The 20,395-nt window shown below is 38.9% G+C and overlaps 1 protein-coding gene across 1 annotated transcript; it reads right to left on the bottom strand.

Annotated features, from left to right (window-relative positions):
- Nucleotides 1-319: 319 nt before the first annotated feature.
- Nucleotides 320-20,288, bottom strand: LOC129541343 (vascular cell adhesion protein 1-like). Its single transcript, XM_055403186.2, has 9 exons — nt 20,089-20,288; nt 19,076-19,354; nt 16,506-16,826; nt 14,747-15,013; nt 10,163-10,438; nt 7,527-7,847; nt 6,159-6,425; nt 4,002-4,268; nt 320-1,230 (listed from the first exon to the last, which is right to left on the bottom strand). Exons 1-9 carry the CDS (start codon nt 20,150-20,152, stop codon nt 1,070-1,072), a joined length of 2,223 nt encoding a protein of 740 aa, XP_055259161.2. The 5' UTR covers nt 20,153-20,288; the 3' UTR covers nt 320-1,069.
- Between the last annotated feature and the right edge of the window lie 107 nt (nt 20,289-20,395).

The following is a 20,395-nucleotide window of genomic DNA, read 5'->3' as shown; positions in this document are numbered from 1 at the left end:
CTTGCTGCCCTTTGACACGCCCATGTTCATCTACATTCACTTTCTGTGCATACTATATTTAAAATTTTTTTTTAATTGCAGGTTCCAAGGCTACTAAATTGGGAATTTCAATTCAATAGGTTAGGATGACCCCAAGATAGTAATTATCTGTAAAGTTCCCATGGTGATTCTGATAAAAGTAATCTGAGGAGCACACCTCAAGTAGATATTATTTCTATGGGTTCGAACTCTCCGGTATTTGGAACTTGACATTACCCAAAGACTTATAACATGATTAAAGGAGGCAACTTATAATAAATAAACACACAACTCTTTCAATTCCAGAAATCATCGCTTTACTACACGCAAAAAAAAAAAAACACAAAAAAACCCTAAACATTTACAAAAGAAAATCAAAAGAAGTTGCATTTTTAGACCACTTGGGAAAATTACAAAAGAGTCTGATGAACAAATAACATCAAAAAACGTCTCTGTACCGTGTCAGTACCACCCAGAGAAATCCAGTTAGCCATTATTCCATAGGTTGAAGTGTTTAGTACCGGCAAGTCAACCCAGTGCCTTCTTGGTTTATCGTTTGCCTATAACAATATAAAACCCTGGCCTCTTTACACAACATGAAATTGTTGCCCATGAACTTTATAGGAATAAAATTTTGTTACAGGAAATAAAATATTAAAAAGATGACATAGTTCAGCTGCCAGTTGATATTAAGATGCATTAAGTTATAACAGTTCAAGCAACATTTTAATAATTTTAGATAGGTTGACTCTACTGTGCTGATATTCCAAGCAACCTTGCCACAGCATTGTTTTACAAATATACAAATCATGTTATTGTATATACACACCAAGAAATTACTCCAGTCATCTCAATGGTAGTGCCCAGTTTTAAGCTGAAATTTTCCTTTGGCTTCTTGGTCACAGTGAGGGCCATAGGCAGACTTTTCTTTCCAAGCATTCACTGCATTCAAGGAAGCCCGAACTCCCAGTTTCTGTTTTCCTCATGGAATGATGAGAAGTATCGAGGATCTGAACTGATAGTGTCTTTGGTAGAACATTTCAAGCATTAGCTACACTTTTGTTCTCTGTGCTTCGACAAGACTGTATGACCCTGTCATGTTGGCTTTCCTAGCAAAGTAAGTAATCATTCCAATGGCAGTTAATATTAAAGCAGATGCACAATAGAGCACGAGAAATTCAGGAGAAAAATAGTCCTTGTTACTTTCTCTTCCTGGAAAATAACAAGATGGATGCAATTAATGTCTAGTATGAAAAGAAATTGTTTAATAATAACAGTCACAAGTTTTATTTTAATAGTACCACTAGTTCTCTGAAGAAAAGTGAATTAAATCAGTGATAAGAACCAACAGGACTCAAATGCACATTTCTCTGAATTAATCAAATAATCAGTTAGCAATTGCTATGGTCATAATGAGTCTAAAGATGACAGCTGCTGACTTCCACAAACTTGGTTTCACATAAATGCAGGTCCAATAACAGGATGGAAGGAAGGGTGCAACTTTTTAGGGCTCATTTAGAAGAGTAAGAATGGGACCAGAGTGTTTGCTTTGGGAAATAAAAGTATTTTCTAAAGAACTAGGACTCTGATTATTAATGAAGTAAAGTAACTAACCAATTCTCCAAGAAAGGTCTTGAAATACCTACAGTGCAACCATTATAGTCAAACATCATGTATGAGACAGTAAGAGAAAGAATTCTTGCCAATGGCTTTTTCAGAAATATATAGAAAATTTTATATTCCGTATCTCTGAAGTAGGACATCTTAATATACATTATTCCTCTTCAGCATTTATATCATTTCTTGACAATATGAAGTTCTGTGGATAGCTTTATATTTTTGCTTAAGTGTTACTTCCTCAAAGAGGCATTCTCTGATCTGACCTGCATTTCCACCAGCCTAATAGGAACATTAACATACAGGAGGAGAAGGGGGCAACAGAGGATGAAATGGCTGGATGACACCACCGACAATGGACATTAGTTTGAGCATAATGATAATTACCCTATTTTTCTACTTTTCCTTACTAGAGTAGAACTAAGAGTATGAGAGTAATATTTTAATGACATATTAATTATCATAATTATGCTTATGCATCAATATTGATGACATGGTAGGCAATAGTATTTCTGATCCTACTGTTTTCAATTTAATAAGTGTTATACTGTCTTTTGCTTTTGGTTTTTTCCCCTCAGGCATCTGCAGTAAAGTAAAAATTTGTTGCTGAGTTGGTTACCAGGGCAACCTTCAAATATAGTTTTCTATTAACTGTATCAATACTGAAAATTCTAAAGACTCCCAAACATTCCTGTCATGGAAATACATTCGAGCAAATGTATTTCTAAAGCAAAACAAACCAAAATTAGTTTAAAATCTCAGCTAAATGCAAAGGATGACTAGTTCAAAATTCCCAGGAAAACATAAAATTTTTGTTTCCATTCATTTGTAGATTGTTGAAACCATATTTAGTTTGGGGGTTCTAGCTTAGTGCCCACAATGTGCTTTAATTGTTCATTTAAGTAATGAGTGAAAAATAGCAAATATGTAAAGTTATCAACTTAATAAAGCAATTAGAAAAGACAGCAATGTATAAGAAAGTTAAAAAGAGGAGGAGAAGCTTTGATATGTCCTTAAAAGAGAATCATTGACTACAAAAGGAATTATAAAAATGTTAGGAATCCAGGTCCCTGAAACTAGGCTTAATTAAAGGTGGTCTGGAGACATCAAGGATGAAATAGGAATAGATGAATTTCAACCTACTCATAACTGAGATCTCAGTCTTCCAGAAATCTGGAAGCATTGATTATATACACCCCTGTGTCATTTTGAGTGACACGATACAAGGGATATTGTTGTGTTTAGAGGAGGTATTGTGAAGACAGAAAACATGGTAAAGCTTATAATCTTGAGAGATTTGATGAGATGAGTAAAATTTGAACCCAGGTTTAAATTCTCTTTACATTGATAGTTGTTGTCTCTGGGAGCCCAGTGCCAAAGGCTCTTAACAGTTGTATTTGTTTACAATCATGTTTATTTCAAGTTTGGCTTCCAGTACATAGTGGGAGCTCCTTACCACTCAAGGAGTGGAAGACTGAGCAATAAACGCTGACACTTTCTACTTCCACTGATAAGACCAACAGATCCTACTGTGAGTTCACAGATGGATTGAAATTTAAGCTGGCCCCTGAAATTCCGCTGCTGGGGCCCTTGTCCCCTCCCTCCCTTTCTTCATCAGAATACAGCAGGATGGACAAGGAGCTTAGATATTCTAAGGCTGCGGTCCGTGGGGTCGCTGGGGCTCGGGCACGACTGAGCTACTTTACTTTCACTTTTCACTTTCACACATTGGAGAAGGAAATGGCAACCCACTCCAGTGTTCTTGCCTGGAGAATCCCAGGGAAGGGGGAGCCTGGTGGGCTTCCGTCTATGGGGTCACACAGAGTCGGACACGACTGAAGTGACTTAGCAGCAGCAGCAGCAGAGACTCCTTTACATTGTTGAGCATTAAGATCATCATTCTCAAATCCAGAAAAGAGTCAATCTGGAAAATATGCAGTCACTTCTTGTTCGGAGAATGACACTGTCTTCGGGTAGGAAGGAAAAGGATCTAAATAAACCTTTCTTTTTCCATGTGCCAATTCTACTTCTTTAGTTTCCCTCTAACTCCCAAAGAAAGGTTTTGAAAATGCATATAAACACACAAGAAATTCAAGACCTCAGAGACCAATGATAAATTGTCAATGTTTCAAATAGCAAAGGGGAATTCTACACTGATTTATGATAAATGTCAACATCCTGGCTAAACTCATTAGGAGAGAGCACCTGTACATGACTATTTTAGGAAACACTAAGAAATAACCATAATTGACATGGAATTCAGTTCCATTTTGCCAACTCGTTCATCTAACCCTTGAAATTCTTTACAATCCACCAAGCTTCAGACCTGTTACAAAAATAACAAGAAACAAAAAAAACAAACTAACCTTTAACATCAAGTGTTAGGCTTCTTCGCTGTGAGCCGACTTCATTTTTAGATTCACATTGGTATACTCCCGCATCCTCTAACTGAGCCCTGTGAATGGTATATGCACCATCTGTAGACTTCAGCACTGTGTCGCCAGTCTCTGCTTTTTTCTTCAGAATTATCAAAGTTGGGGGAACATTCCCACACGTGCAGGAGATAATGACAGTGTCTCCTTCCTTGACACTCTCAGAGGGAAAAGCTGTAAGTAGTATGTCTTTTGGAGCAACTGTGGAAAGAATTGTAAGACACCTCTGCTTGAATGAAATATAAACAAATTCCATATTAATTTAGTGACGGTAACAGTAGTTGTCAAGATGATATTTGTGCTTACTGTTTGCATTAAATATTTAGAGGGGCAATTAAAGAAGTCAAACATTTACTGGATTCTTATAAATGATCATATTTTTAATAAAAGAAGACATCTCATGCTTCTCTCATGTCCCTCAGGCCATGGGCTGGTACCAATCTGTAGCTTATTAGGAACCCAGTCACAGAGCAGGAGGTGAGCAGCAGACAAGTGATGCTTCATCTGTATTTACACTCCCACCCCATGGCTAGCATTACCACCTAAGCTCCACCTCCTGTCAGATCAGTGGCAACATTAGAGTCTCATAGAAGAATGAACCCTACTGCACTTGAATAACTCTGAAATGAGCCCCCTCCCCAACCCATGGAAAAACTGTCTTCCACAAAACCCTGGTGCCAAAAAGTTTGGGGACTGCAGGCTTAATGTAATTCTTACCCAACCTTAGCCAATGAATGGGTGTTTAAAAACAGTTGGAGATTTCAAATGTGGAAAATAACATTTTGGGGGGGTCACTCAGTTGTGCAACTATTTCTTGAAGTATAAAAGGCTTCGGAGTTTTGAGTTAGACCATTCCAGATTAAGAAATTAAGCTGTGTAGAGATGGCTCTTACAATCCTTTACACACCAGTTGTTATCCTGGGCTTAGTATCTGACATACAACATCTCTGTTAATATGCAACCTGTGGAGGGAGGTACCACATCACCATTTTATAAGTGAGGTTCCCATTAAGATTATTTGCTTTGTGACTTGATACTCTTTCCTTAACCAAAGCTACATCCTAAGAGCTTTCTTTACAGTAGTGCATTGCTCTTCAAGTTTCTTCCTTTCCTTTAAAATACAAATAATTATTGTAACAAGGTAACAAGACGGTCACTAACACATTAGTGGAGATAATAACAAGGGATAAGAGAGGAACTGACAACCCTAGTGAAGAGGACCTCGAACCCCAAAAGGGAAGGTATGAGGGAAATCCAAATTGACTACTTCATGACTTTGCCCAAAACTGCCTAGAGCTTCAATCTGTCAACTAGAAATTATTTTGTTCTCAGTTTTGCCTCTCCATCCTGGAAAGAATGGGTCTGAATCTCCTAACTTAATCCATCCTAGTGATTCTATGCCATTAAATTGATGAACCAGAGGGCAAGGTCAGTGCTACTCAATCTCAGAATTTATAAAAGGTTTAAGTGCCTTCTTAGGCTTCTAAGCAAATCCTGGCAGTCGTCTTTTGAGATTACCATGAGGAATTTAATCCAGTTAGATAAAGTCATTTTGTATGCTAGGCGCTAAGTCGCTTCAGTCGTGTCCGACTCTCTGCAACCCTGTGGAGCATAGCCCACCTGGCTCTCCTGTCCATGGGATTCTCCAGACAAGAATACTGGAGTGGGTTGCCATGCCCTCCTCTGGGGGATCTTCCCGATCCAGGGATCAAACCCATGTCCCTTACATCTAAACTGCACTGACAAGCAGGTTCTTTAACACTAGTGCCACCTGAGCCCTAAGTAATTCCAATATATGTATATACACTTCCTATCCTTTTTTCAACACCATTATCAATGCCTCATAAGTGTAACTGGAACTCTTGGCACAGTTCCTAGAGCTAGCCTTCCACTTGAGGTTGAAAGAATTTTAGGATAAGTGACTTGGAATGGTTCATGAAGAAGTACTATTCCAGATTTCCATGCAGAGCTCTTCAAAACGTTCAGTGCATTTTGTTTTAGAAAATTTGTTTTAAAAGGACTTTGTTCAAAACCAGTAACACAACCAAAATAAGAATAGTGCTAATAACTCATTTAATCATGTTAGCTCACCTTGGATCATTAATTTGACTTCTTTTCTACTTATTCCAGCCTGGTTAATGCCTTCACAGACATAAATACCAGAATCTTCCATTTTTGTAGACATGAAGGTGAGAGTTGCGTCCTCAGAAAGAGGCTGTAGATCCCCATTACTTAGCTGCCTGCTCCACAGGATTTGGGGAGCTGGAAGGCCATCGCTAGAGCATGTCATATTCACAGAACTACCTTCCTCCAGGATGGAGGAGGGACTGACCAAGATGGTTGTATCCCTGGGAGCAACTGAAAAGGTAAAAAACACTTGTTAGCTTGGCTGTTTATACCCCAAGTTCCAAAGACTTTTTATCAGTGTTGCAAAATGTGTCTATGTATTTGTGGATTAGAACAGTTTATAAGCCTTGATAACTTTACCAAAGAAGTTTTCTGCCCTCATTTACTTTAGCAGATACAAAATGACTGCTTTTGTTGTTTAGTCCCTAAGTCATGTCTGATTGTTTGTGACCCCATGGACTGTAGCTTGCCAGGCTTCTCTGTCCATGGGATTTCCCAGGCAAGAACACTGACGTGGGTTGCCATTTCCTCTCCTGGGGATCTTCCCAACCCAAGGATTGAACCCAGTTTCCTGCATTAGCAGATAGATTCTTTACCACTGACCCACCATGGAACCCCTATGCAGAATGATCCAGAGTAGAATATGAACATATATTGGATATTTTCTAATGGAAATAAATTCTATAGACACATTCTTGTTGTCAAAGAAGGGAGGGTCAATGATAGTGTGTATTGACATTTATAGTACATTAAACATGAACATGAACTATGTAAATCACCTGTGAAGAGGTGGACTCTATTTGTCTACCTCTTGAATCTAGGCTGTCCTTGTAACTAACTTTGACCAACATACCCTGGAAGAAGTAACTCTGTAGGACTTTCAAGCCTAGGCCCCAAGAAGTCACCTTCATTTTCACTCTCTTAAAGCCCTGCACTCTGGTGACTAAATCTATGCTACCTCTCTTCATATGAAGAAAGGAAGGTCCAGGAACTCCAAGAGAAGGCCCAGGCTTGTAAGTGAGGCTACCTGAGACCATCCCTCACTGAACTTCCAACAGACTGGAAATGAATATGTGAGTTCATCTGATATCATATTGAATAAACTGATCATCTGACTTCTTCCCAAACTGCCAGCTTAGAATTACAAGCAAATAAACAGTTGCTTTAAGTTTGAGGGGTTTTTTTTTAATATAAAATCATTATTTTGTAGTTTCTTTTCAATTATTTCATTTCACAATGGTTTTAACTATGAACTTCATGTTAACTATTATCTGGCAAACATGACCCAAAAAAATTCACATTAAATTGTGGATACATTTTACATGTACTTACCATTAACATAAAGTGTCTGTGTACTCTGCCTTTGTTTGGGTTCAAATTCCATTTCATCAATAGGTAACTGAGCCAGACAAACAAGAACATTTCCAGTATCTTCAGTGGTGGGGATGAAGGTCATCTCCAAACTCTTGGTCTCTAGGGCTTTCTTACTTACATCTTCCAAAAAGATTTTATTCATCATAATACTCTCCCCTTTAAACAATTCAATCTCCAGCCGGTCAAAAGGATATACATTAGGAACCTTGCAACTTACAGTAACTGGGTTTCCACTCACTAATGGACCACTCATTTCAATTTCTGGATCACTGGGGAAGGCTGCAAATATCAAGCGAAATATGAGGTTTATATGTGACACTAGAAGAAAAACAGAGCTAATCTTTATTAAATGCAAAGGTCTCAAAATGAAGGTTTTAATTCACATGGGATAAAATGATTACTAATAGATACATCACAACATTAACTATAAATATTTATGATATCAAATATAAGTAATGCTGGAAACAAAAAATATCTAGCACATCAAATCATCAAGAAATAAATATACTTCTTACTCTTTGCTCCTTAGTGATACAGTCTTGCTGACAGCTAAGGACTAGTCTTTTCAAAGGACACATCAGCTTCCACCATCTTACTTAGTATATATATATTTTAAACGTTTTGAATATTTTCCATGATGTATTAGATGTTTATTGTGTGCTGCTGCTGCTAAGTAACTTCAGTCGTGTCTGACTGTGTGACCCCATAGATGGAAGGCCACCAGGCTCCCCTGTCCCTGGAATTCTCCAGGCAAGAACACTGGAGTGGGTTGCCATTGCCTTCTCCAATGTGTGAAAGTGAAAAGTGAAAGTGAAGTCGCTCAGTCATGTCTGACTCGTAGCGACCCCATGGACTGCAGCCTACCAGGCTCCTCTGCCCATGGGATTTTCTAGGCAAGAGTACTGGAGTGGCTTGCCATTGCCTTCTCCATTATTGTGTGCTAGTCCCTTAATATTCATTATCTCAGTCTTCAAAATAGCATAATCTAATGGGTATTAAGTTATTTTAAAGCCAGAAAAATGCACAGAGAATGTATTTGATAGCTAGGGAGACTTATTAAACTTATAAAGGCTAACAGTCTGCCATTTGACATCATATCTAGTAAGTCACCCAGCTGAGATCAGAATTCCTATTTCTTTGAGCTCAGAGCCCAGGCTTGGTTTCACAGAGCCATGCAGTTCAGACATTTTTATTTCGAATGGCCAGGTTTTGGCAGAAAGTTTTAAATGTTTCTTGAATAATACTTGTAGTTCAGAAAAAAAATGAGATGCAGATTCTAAGTAATATTTATAACACATCTTGATATAAATCAACAAAAGTGAGATGAGAACAGTTATCAAGAGCAATGCTAAAGTTTTTTTCTCCTGAAGCAAAATGTTGTCAAGTGACAGATTCTCTAATGTTTCCACATGACCAGAAGGCTTCACTGCTGGTTCTCATTGCTGTTGGGAGTGTGCCTGCATCAGCAGCTCCTGGACTCTTGGTAATATGATAAAGCAATAAATTAACCTGTCTTTTGAGAGATTCGAATCCCTTTGCAGACATACTCTAACTCATTTTGAACAAACTCCTGAGGGGTAACATAAATTTGGGCAGGATTTCTGGAGGAACATGTCCACAATTGTTCTCTTGGATTCTGCTGAATAAAAACAAGGCAGAATGTGTGTGCTTTGTGCTGTGCTTAGTCGTTCAGTCATGTCTGACACTGTGAATCCCCACGGACTATGTAGATCCCGAGACTCCTCTGTTCATGGAATTCTCCAGACAGGAATACTGGAGTGAGTTGCCATTTCCTCTTCCAAATGATCTTCCTGACCCAAGGATCGAACTTGCATTTCCTGCATTGCAGGCGGATTCTTTACCATCTGAGCCACCAGGAAACTTTCTGATCACTTTGCCTATCTTATCCTCATTCATTATAAACTGAGGAATTCCAGAAATGTCAATTCATAGAGATTTGAAGCTCTATGATTTTGTTAAGGTGACAGGAATAGCAAAAAGAAGTGTAGTATATGTGTGTGATATAAATCAATACTCAAATCTAGTGCAGTCTCCTGGTGCTTTTTTTTACCTGAGCCGCTGTGCTGACCATCCCCAGTGATCATTCTAACTCCCAGGCTTCCTCGTGCTCCCCATTGCCTCATGTCTCCATCCGGCTTTCAAATGTGCCTTCAATACAGTAGGTTTGGGCCTCACCCCTCAATTCGAATAACTCATAATCCCACCCATTATCTGAATGGGCACTGTTTCCACTCTTTGCATGCAACCATCTCTGTACACACCACGTACAACCAGAGTAGGGTGGGTGGCAGGGGACACGCAGTATGTTCAAGTCCATGATGAGAGAGTATAGACAAGACACAAATTAAGGATCAGGGATGCTGGATTCATATGTAATATGCACTATGTAATATATACGTCAAAGTTGCATCAAAAACTCTGGTTTGGAGATTTGAGAACCATTCACAATGCTAAATTCCCTTCCTAAATACAAAGATCTTGTTGTGTATCACAGATTTGCATTCTGCTTCTTTCAATGGAAACGGGAACAACAACAACAACAAAAACAGTAAGCAATTTTGAAATCTACTTACAGTAGAGCTCCACCTGGATTCCCTTTTCCAGTTTCTTTTGCCCACATATCACAGTGCACAGGTAAAAATGTTCGTTCTCAAAACTCACAGGGCTCAGTGTCAACGTGGACTTGGACCCCTCGCTCCTCACCTTCCCATTCAGAGGGCTGTCTATCTGGGTTCTCCAAGAGAAAGATGGGAACTCGCAGTCCCTCACATCACAGGTCAACACGACTGAGTCGCCAATCTGAGCAGCAACCTGGGGTCCAGGAGAGATCTCAACAGTAAACATTTTCTCTGGTGGGGAGAAAAGAACAAGACAAAAATAAAATTCTTTCACCAAAGTTCAATATACGGTCTTTTTTTTTCTGACTTCTTTTTAGCTCACATCTGTGCCAAGAATATACTACTGCTTTCCACATTGGGACTATCAGGAAGGGAACCACATCTTTTAAGAACAAACATACAAGACGCTGTGATTCATTCATTCAACAGAACGAACAGGGATAAAAATGTGTCAAGACAGACTGGCACCTTTTCATAACAAAAATTCATTCTCCACTCAAATGTGTTTATCATATTACCATAAGCGTGGGACAACAGCTCAAAAATATAAGCTTTCAGGGTGTCAAGCACTGCTTAAACCACTTTACATATATGAATATTATCTCATTTAATCCACACAACTTCAGGATCCGGTATCATTGCTTCTTCTCCTTGACCCTCATTGTCTCATTCTACTTTTCCTTATTTTCCTCCCCTTCCTCCTTTTCCTCCTCCTCCCCTTTCTTCTCGAGGAAAAATAACTTCACCCAACCTGCAAGTGACAAAATTAGGACTTGAAACCAGGTGAGTCTGATTTAAGATCCCAGCTTTTCACTTGAACAACTAAATCAAAATATCCTCAAGTGGAGATAAAACCAAATCTAAGGAAAGTACTGAAAAAAAGCTATATAAATATGGCTTCTGATTAGAAACAATACCTGTAACAGACCAGTATTTAGAGCTTCTGTATCAACAGAATAAAGTTGTAACATGAAAGTCACACAGAATCACACTGAAAACACATACTGAAATCACACTGAAAAGTGTGATTTCAGAATCACACTGAAAAGTCAAAATCTAAGCATTAAAGTGGTATGCAAGCCACCTCTTAAATTTGCTTAATACAACATAAAAATACTTTACAATTATTTCAATGGCTGAAATGCCAGGGCAAACTCCTAAATCTGAAATATCTAGCAAAGTCCTTTGACTGCCAATGCAATCCCTGTGGGGCACCCCAGATGCTTTGGGATGACTACTGTCTAGGGAGAAAAGGAATTTTAAATCTTGACTCTATTCCCCTAGCAAAAGTGGGAGTGGTTGGGCATCTCTTAAAGTGACAGATGAGACTCCACAGAAAACTCACTAAAACTCACCCTTGTAAATAGCTGGCTAGAGATAGAGAAAAGAAATGACAGCATATACATAATCCAAAAGCACTTCATTTTGAAAGGTTCTCATCCATGCCAGATTTTTTTCAGTTTGGTTTGTCTAACACGGCCAATATGGAATCTTCCAAAGAATGCTACCCTCAAATTACCATAACAAACTGACATGCTATCAGATTTTTGAAGGAGAAAGTTCATTCAGAATAATAACCAGTGTTTCTGAATTCCTTATATGATAGTGTGAGAATGGAGAACATAAAGATCTACTTCCTGCCTGTGAACAGTCTCAGATTATATTTTACAGTGGCTGCATATGTTACCATGTAAACTCATGACTCCTGAAAGAGCAACTCTGAGATAGAGAAAAAGTGTTAGTCGCTCAGTTGTGTCCGACTCTTTGTGACCCCATGGACTATAGCCTTCCATGCTCCTCTGTCCCCAGAATTCTCCAGGCAAAAATACTGGAGTGGGTAGCCATTCCATTCTCCACTTCTCCAGAAGATCTTCCAGGTCTAAGATAACTGAAGTTCAATTCTCTCTTCAGCACTTAAGGTTGCTAATGTCCTCTGATGCAAAATGAAAAGCAGCACTGGCCTAATCCCAGGACGTGTTTCCTTTTCACATTGAAATGGGATACAGCTAATCATGGGGTAGAGTTATTCCAGATGAAAGATTAGCTTTACATGCTTTTATCAGTGTAATGTTTTTCCTGGTTTCTTAAGAAATGCTGACCTAAAAGCCAATGGGTTCATCTTTTGAGAGAGTTTGAATTGTATCTTTCTAGCCATGCAAGTTCAAATTCCATGTTTTCGTATTTTAAAAGTATGTTTTTTAATTTATGTTCACAAGTTATTCATTCAGTATCTACTGAGCAACTACTACATGGCAGGCACTTGTAAAACACACACAATACACAACAGTCCTTAACTTTAAGGAGTTTCCAGTTTAATGTAGAGACACAGTTACATAAGGATTGGTTCTTACTAAAAATATTTAAATTATCTATTTATACATCTGCCAATCTCTAGATTTTAAGTTCTTCTAGGGTAATCACTGTAACTTTTTATGTCTGTACCCCCAGCACCAAGCACAATTCTTTGATTCTTGGACAGGGCACCTTAATTAATATATGCTAAAGTGAACAAAAGCACACACAAGTTCATAAGAAATGTTGAATGTACATGAAGGGATAAAAACCTAGCTGTGCCTAACACAAACTGGAACTGGGAAGCTGGCATGAGCTTGATCTTGAATGATGGCTAAAACTTTGCTAGGTAAGGAAGGAAAGGACATTCGAAGCAGAAGTCATAGCAAAAACAGACACAGAGTCACCCACAAAGATGCAAAGGTCATTTCTGACTAGATTCTGAAGAGTTTTATGCAACTATTTTTAAAAATGTGAGTCTTAATTTATATGCAATTAGGGTCAAGTTGAAGTCATATAAAATGTGCAGTCTTCTTGTTTCAAGTAGACAACTCTGGTAGCAGTACATAGGATTATGTTGGAGGACAGAATGATAGTAGGGTGACCATTTCAAAACAATTAGCCATAGTTAAAAAATCATGGAGTTTGGAGGTTAAACGAGTTGATGTTAAAATCACAGTAAATGCCACTAATGAGTTATATGACATAGCAAATTGTGAACTATTCTGAACCTGAGTTTTTATTCACTTCATAAGGTTGTGGCAAAAGCTAAAGTGGTAACATTTATAAAGTAGCAAGGAAACTCCTGCCAAGTATTAGATGTACAATAAATAAGAGTCATTATTAATCTCTGTGAGACACTATTATCTCATCGCTAAAATGAATACAATGTACTTACTCTTTAGTCATTTCTTACTCCTTAGAAGGAAATTCATGACCAACCTTGATAATATATTAAAAAGCAGAGACATTACTTTGCCAACAAAGGTCCGTCTAGTCAAGGCTATGGTTTTTCCTGTGGTCATGTATGGATGTGAGAGTTGGACTGTGAAGAAAGCTGATCGCCGAAGAATTGATGCTTTTGAACTGTGGTGTTGGAGAAGACTCTTGAGAGTCCCTTGTACCGCAAGGAGATCCAACCAGTCCATTCTAAGGGAGATCGATCCTGGGTGTTCAATGGAAGGACTGATGCTAAAGCTGAAACTCCAATACTTTGGCCACCTCATGCGATGAGTTGACTCACTGGAAAAGACTCTGATGCTGGGAAAGGTTGGGGGCGGGAGGAGAAGGGGACGACCGAGGATGAGATGGCTGGATGGCATCACCGACTCTGTGGACATGAGTTTGAGTGTACTCCGGGAGTTGGTGATGGACAGGGAGGCCTGGCGTGCTGTGATTCATGGGGTCGCGGAGAGTCGGACACGACTGAGCGACTGAACTGAACTGAAAGATCACAGGAAACATGTAAAGTGCCTGGAATATAGCTGATGATCAGTGAATGTTATTTAAGAATATCTTTCAGGAGCCCAAATGAGACATGATAAAGTAAAGCTATGGCAAGAGGTTTGAAGAATAGAGGTCAGATTATAAGAGGGATCATTTTGAAGTACAACCAACAGGTTTTGATGCTATGAAATAGGAACTCGAATTTCAGAGTAAACAGTTATGTATCAATAATGTATCACTAATACATAGCGCAAATCTTGGAAGTGACAAGGGAGGAGGACTAGACATGGGAAACTGAGAATACTAATATACAAGGGGCAGAAGAAAGAGAGAAAGTCAAGGGCTGAGGCAATGAAAGAATGATGAGAAATGAAAAGGATCCAAAATAGTAGAACCAAGGAAGCTCTGGGAGGAAAGATTTCATCCAAAAAGCATGAGAGGTGAGTATATAATTGTGCTACAGTACAGAAGAGTCAAATGGATCATCATAAAACATAATGAGAATTTCCCCGGTGGCTCAGATGGTAAAGAGTCTGCCTGCAGTGTGGGAGACCTGGGTTCGATTCCTGGGTTGGGGAAATCCCCTGGAGAAGGAAATGGCAACCCATTCCAGTATCCTTGCCAGGAAAATTCCATGGACGGAGAAGCCTGGCAGGCTACAGTCCATGGGGTCACAAAGAGTTGGACATGACTGAGTGACTTCACTCACTCACTCAAAACATAATGAAGTATTTCTGGCATTGAAGTTATTTCACTATTGCTTAAATCTGAATGATGGCACCTTTTTCAATTTCTGCTTACCTTGAACAATTAATTTCACCTCTTTTCTGTCTTTCCCAACAGGGTTATTTCCTTCACACACATAAATCCCAGAATCTTCTGCCCTCATAGAAATTAAAGTGAGAGTTGCATTCTCGGAAAGGAGCTGTAGATTCCCATTGTCTAGTTTCTTGCTCCAGAGAATCCGTGGAGCTGGTAGACCTGCACTGGTACACGTCATCGTCACAGAGTCGCCTTCCTGCAGCCTTGTGGAGGGATTCACGGATACAGCTGTGTCTTTGGGTGAGACTGAGAAGGCAGGGCACAGTATTAGTCATTGCTAAGCATCATAATGGTCCCACAGGGCTACTGTAAATACTCGCATGGACTGTATTTACAGCTTTCTCAATCTGACAAACTTACTCTGCCAAACTAGTACAAAGAATTGCTGAGTCATGAAAATCAGTCAATCCAGTTTCTGACTGATTTGATGGAGTTACTGATTTTGATGTTTGGTGTTTTCAGATGGCCACAGATACTCAGAAATTAAGAAAAACCCTTAGAATTAAGGGTCTCCCAAGTAAGGTATAAATTTCAGCTCAGCTTCCTTGCCAAATGTTCATGCAGGTCAGCTTCAATACTTCTGGTGCACAAGGCGATCCACTGCCTTATAGTAAATATTATCCATTTGATTTTTGGACAGCTCTGACTATTAGAACATTTTCCCTCTATTGAGCTGAAATCTTTCTCTTTGTAACTAACTTCTATACACTGGTCATAGTTCCCTCCTCTACTGCTAAAGAATAATCCAAATTTCACTTCCACATGACAGTCATTCAAATACTTAATTATAGCTCTCATCGCCAAGTTTTATATTCTCTAGGAAAAATATCTCCTATTTTTGACTATTCTTCTCAAAACATTGATAAAATCCTTTCCATCTCATTCTGTCTCAGCTAGACATATTGTAGAAGGCAGTGCTCCTTTTAACTATGGTGTTTAGAGAAAACAAGAGCATTTTAGTCTAGAACAGAGCACAGTGAGTCACTCCTACACAATTTTGGGATTACAAGACTGCCTCAACTCCCCCAGCCATCTCTGAGACAATGGAGACAATCAAATCTCATCTCCTTTCTCCCACCCCATGCACACGTGTCCAGGTGTGCACACACACATACACACTCACAGACAGACTAAGTGCTGCTTGTAAAACTTCTATACCTTGATATTTCAAGGCATGATATAAGAGTTTAAAAAACATAATTTAAAAAATTTTATCACTTGAGCCTATTATTTCTCACCACCCAATCAGGTGGTGGTGATTTAATCATCAAGTAGGGTCCAACTCTTGTGATCCCATGGGCTATAGCCCACTAGTCTCCTCAGTCCATGGGATTTTCCAGGCAAGAGTACTGGAGGGGATTGCCATTTCCTTCTCCATGGAATCTTCCCAATCCAGGGATAGAACCCTGGTCTCCTGCATTGCAGGCAGATTCTTTACCAACTGAGCCACCAAAGAAGACCCCCAATCAGATGGTATTATTATTATTCCCCTTTGGTAGACTGAGAAATTCAGTGAACCAAAATCACAATTAATGGAGCCATCCATACCTTAAGTTCAACTTTCTCAACCTTATTCGGTGCGCTTTTTATTGAAGTAGGCAGTTGACAAGAATTATGCTCTCGGTGAATCAAAATGGTATAAAAACTACAAACATGTTTCTTCTTGACTTTAGCTGCTCAATTTATTGCTGTATATATATCCAAGAGTATATTCCCATAGACAGACACAAGTACTTACTGTAGACTTCCAGTTCTTTTGTAGTTTTCCTTACTTTGGGTGGAGAATCATCATCATAAATGTGTAATGTAGCTTGACAAACAAGAGCTTTCCCAATATCCTCATCAGTAGGCGAGAAGGTCACTTCCAAACTCTTTGTTTCCTGAGCCTTTTTTTCTGAAGGCTCCAGAAATTCCTGTGTTTTCATGGAACGGTTGCCTTTCCACAACTCTATCTCCAGCCTTTCAAACGGGTAAACATCAGGCACCGAACACGTGACTGTGACTGGCTTCCCGACCTCCGGGGGGCTACTCAAATGAATCTCTGGGTCCTTAGAGAAAGCTGCAAAGGACAAACGAGTACATGCATGTGGGTTTTTTTGTTCATATTGTGTAAAGTCCCTGACTGATTTAAATCAATGTAATCTGAGTCTAATATTTTTGTGAATACAATCTTAATACAACAGAATGAATTGTGTAAATAGCCTTTCATGGTTTGGGGTGCGTTCAAAATCGGAACAACCTGTTAGAGAGTTCTTCAGTTCTGATCCTGCACATACAAAGGGTTACATGTTGCCAGAGTAAAAGGAGGGAGAAGAAACTTATGTTTATTGAATACTGATACGTGCCCATCCCTGTGCTATTCATTTAACATTGATGACTTTATTTTATACTCACAATACCCTAAGAAATAGATGCTACATTTCACAGATATGAAAGCATAGACTAAGCATATTTGCGTAACTTTCCTGAGGTCACACAGCTAGTAATGGTGAGGCTGGGATTTAAACTCAAGATTTTTATTATTTCATATGACTACTGGGACTTTCATTATGTTATATCACAGTCTTTTATTTTGGTCAGGGTAGATATACTTCATCTTACAGATAAGGAACCTGAAGCTTAGACTATCATTGCAAAGAATAATGATTAGGCAAGACATGCTAAGAAATGAAAAGAGCATCTCTAAATAATTGGCTTTTGAACAGGCATTCATCTACCAGAAATGTACACCTGTGCAATCTTTAAGTTATGGAAGGCAGATTTGCCTCCCAAAATGCCTAACTCAACATCTAACTAATAGTCCACTTGAAAATTTTAATGTCAAGGAAAGCATTAGTTCAGTGAGCCATTGCTTTCTTTGCAAGGCTGCTTTCCATTGCAAACTGCCATGATGATAACATATTGGCTTGATTCGAGACTGTGAAATAAGAATACAAAGGTCCCAACTCTAAAAATTATTTCAATCAAATGTGGAATGGAGACCGGACTGTTAAACATAATGAAAGACAGATACTCTTGAATAAAAAAAAGAAAAACTTCAGGCAAGATAATTAAAGCCAGAGGGCCTTCAGTTTCATTTTTAAATCTTCAACTATTTGGTTCCTGCGAGGAGAGGCAAAGGAAGTGGCAAAAATTTGCTATGTGAAGAAACAGTACTTTTCATTTTTCCACCAATAATTTTGTCCCTTGTATTCTGAAAGAAATGCGCCTATAATCCACATAGTTTACTGTCAGAGAATGTAAGAACTGGCTACTTTCCCCTGTATTTACATAAGGGAGCCTTTTATGGAGCTCAGAAGACTTCGCAGACATAAACTCCGCATGTACAACCAGCATAATTGAAAGCAGCTGGCCAAGCACAGTTTCTTGAGAAGCATTAGCTACATAAGGGATTATTGAAGAATCAGTTAAGGTTATTGGACCAAGTTGAGTTCCACTATAGCAAAAGAAAAGCAACATAATTAGAAAAGATAATCAAATAAGGTCTTCCTAAAGAGATGACTATCAAGGATTCTGGTTTTCTGGCAGAACCAGTAATCAGAATGCAAGTGATGTATTTCAGGTTATTTTTTCACTTCTTTTTGCTGACTTTCTTGCTGGATTGAGAATGGATTGAAATACATTTTGGTAGGCTAATAAACAAAGGCTATTCATTCACATTCACTAGGCAAATTTAGTTCATTTTCCAAATATCCTTGAGGTTAAGCTGTTGAGCATTAAGAGTTAATGGTACCAAACAAAAACAGAACTAAAACTTTCTGCCAAAGTCAAATGAGTGAAAAGTTTGCAGATATTTTTCTTCTAAGTGGGACGCTTTTGTACCAAAGCCCAGTATTAAATTATATATCTCCTCCTTAAACTTTAAACTAATTTTAAGTACCAAATTGCATAAGAATAAATAGAAAATCCCTGAAGTATGGAATTCATAAGTCATTTGGACATATGGACAAGTAAACATGTAAGAAACCAATTGAATCGAATTAAACACACACACAACATAAAATAAAATAAAATACAAAGAACCTTAGAGAACTTCACTTTATGGCTAAGAAAACTGAAGCCTAGAGAAGCTGAACCTCACCCGTGGTCACCATATTCATGGCAGAGTTGGAAACAGAAGCCAAGATTTGGGATTTGGGTCTCTAGTCTGGTGGTAGATTCAACTGTCTTCTAAATTTCTTGCTGCACTATGTCCCCTAGCCAAGAATCTGGACATGAGTATCCTTTTTCCTTTTAAAATTATCCTTTAAAAAAAACTTATTTTAAAGCAAAATGGAGAGAAAATCAAGTATTGACTACAGTACTCACAGTAGATCTCCACTCGGATTGCTTTCTCCAGCTTTGTAGCCCCGCAAATCACTGTGCACAGGTACTGGTGTTCATTCCCGAAACTAACAGGATCCATGAGCAGGGTGGATGTGGGCCCCTCATTTCTCACCTTCCCGTTCAGTGGACTGTCCATCTGAGTTCGCCAAGAAAATGATGGGGACTCACAGCCTGTTGCACTACAAGTCAGTGAATCAGAGTCACCAATCTGAGCAAAAATTTTGGATTCATTTGGGAACATGTCAACTTTGAAAGCTTGAGCTGTGAAGGCAAAAAGAGAAAAACAAGCTTACCACTGGTTTGTTTAGTATTCTACTCCTTCTTCTCTGTTCTGTTATAACACCCAGATCTGACTGCTCTCTTTCCTAAACTGCTTGTAAGTAACGCAAGGCAGCTCAGGATTCACCTCCAAAAGAAGTTGTTAAAATCTTCTTTGTTTCTGAGAATTCTCACTTCTGATCTATTAGTTGTTTTGTCACTTGCCAAGTTTTATCTCATTATCAAGTGCAGGAAACTAAAGAGACAGACCTTCCTAGAAACAGAATCCAATTACTCACGCAACATTTTAAAAATTCCAAAAACAACAACTTTGCTGCTCTAACTATGACAATATAACGGTACATATTAATAGCAGTAGTCAGTAGCACATTAAAAGCTAGGCTAAATTAAATTTTCCTATTCTTTAAAAATCCAGGGCTTCCCTGGTGGCTCAGATAGTAAAGAATCCGCCTGAAATGCAAGAGACCAGAGTTTGATTCCTGGGTTGGGAAAAGCCCCTGGAGGAGGGCATGGCAACCCACTCCAGTATTCTTGCCTGGAGAAACTCCATGGACAGAGAAACCTGATGGGCTACAGTCCGTGGGGTTGCAAAGGCTTGGACATGGATGACAAAGTACACACATTGCCTTTCTTTATTATCATAACAAAGTGACTGAAGTCATTCGGGGCTAAAATGGAATGCTAGCATATGGAGAAAATCAAGGAGAAGAACTTACAAACTGCAAACACCATCCAAAGTATATTTGAGACGCCAAAGATCACAAACATCTTCCTAGGCATTTACACTGCTGTTGTTATGAAAAAATAATGATTCCAAAATGCTTCTTTCTGTTCCTCTTGAAGGTTCCTGGGAAGAGTCTTGAGCTCCTAAAGCCAGTGAGGTTCGGTGAGGAATGAAATAGAAAGTTGGCTCTTTATATAGGGTCTTGTTGCAGAGATGCAGAAGCAGAGGAAAATCCCTTCAAGGGGAAACCTGGAGCAGAGCCAGAAAAAAAGTTTAACTGACACCCAGCCAAGTCCAGC

Source organism: Moschus berezovskii, chromosome 4, assembly GCF_049115385.1.
Source record: "Moschus berezovskii isolate FMDL1 chromosome 4, NW_MosBer_1.0, whole genome shotgun sequence".
Taxonomy (NCBI): domain Eukaryota; kingdom Metazoa; phylum Chordata; class Mammalia; order Artiodactyla; family Moschidae; genus Moschus; species Moschus berezovskii.
This window is presented reverse-complemented; position numbering and strand designations above follow the sequence as displayed.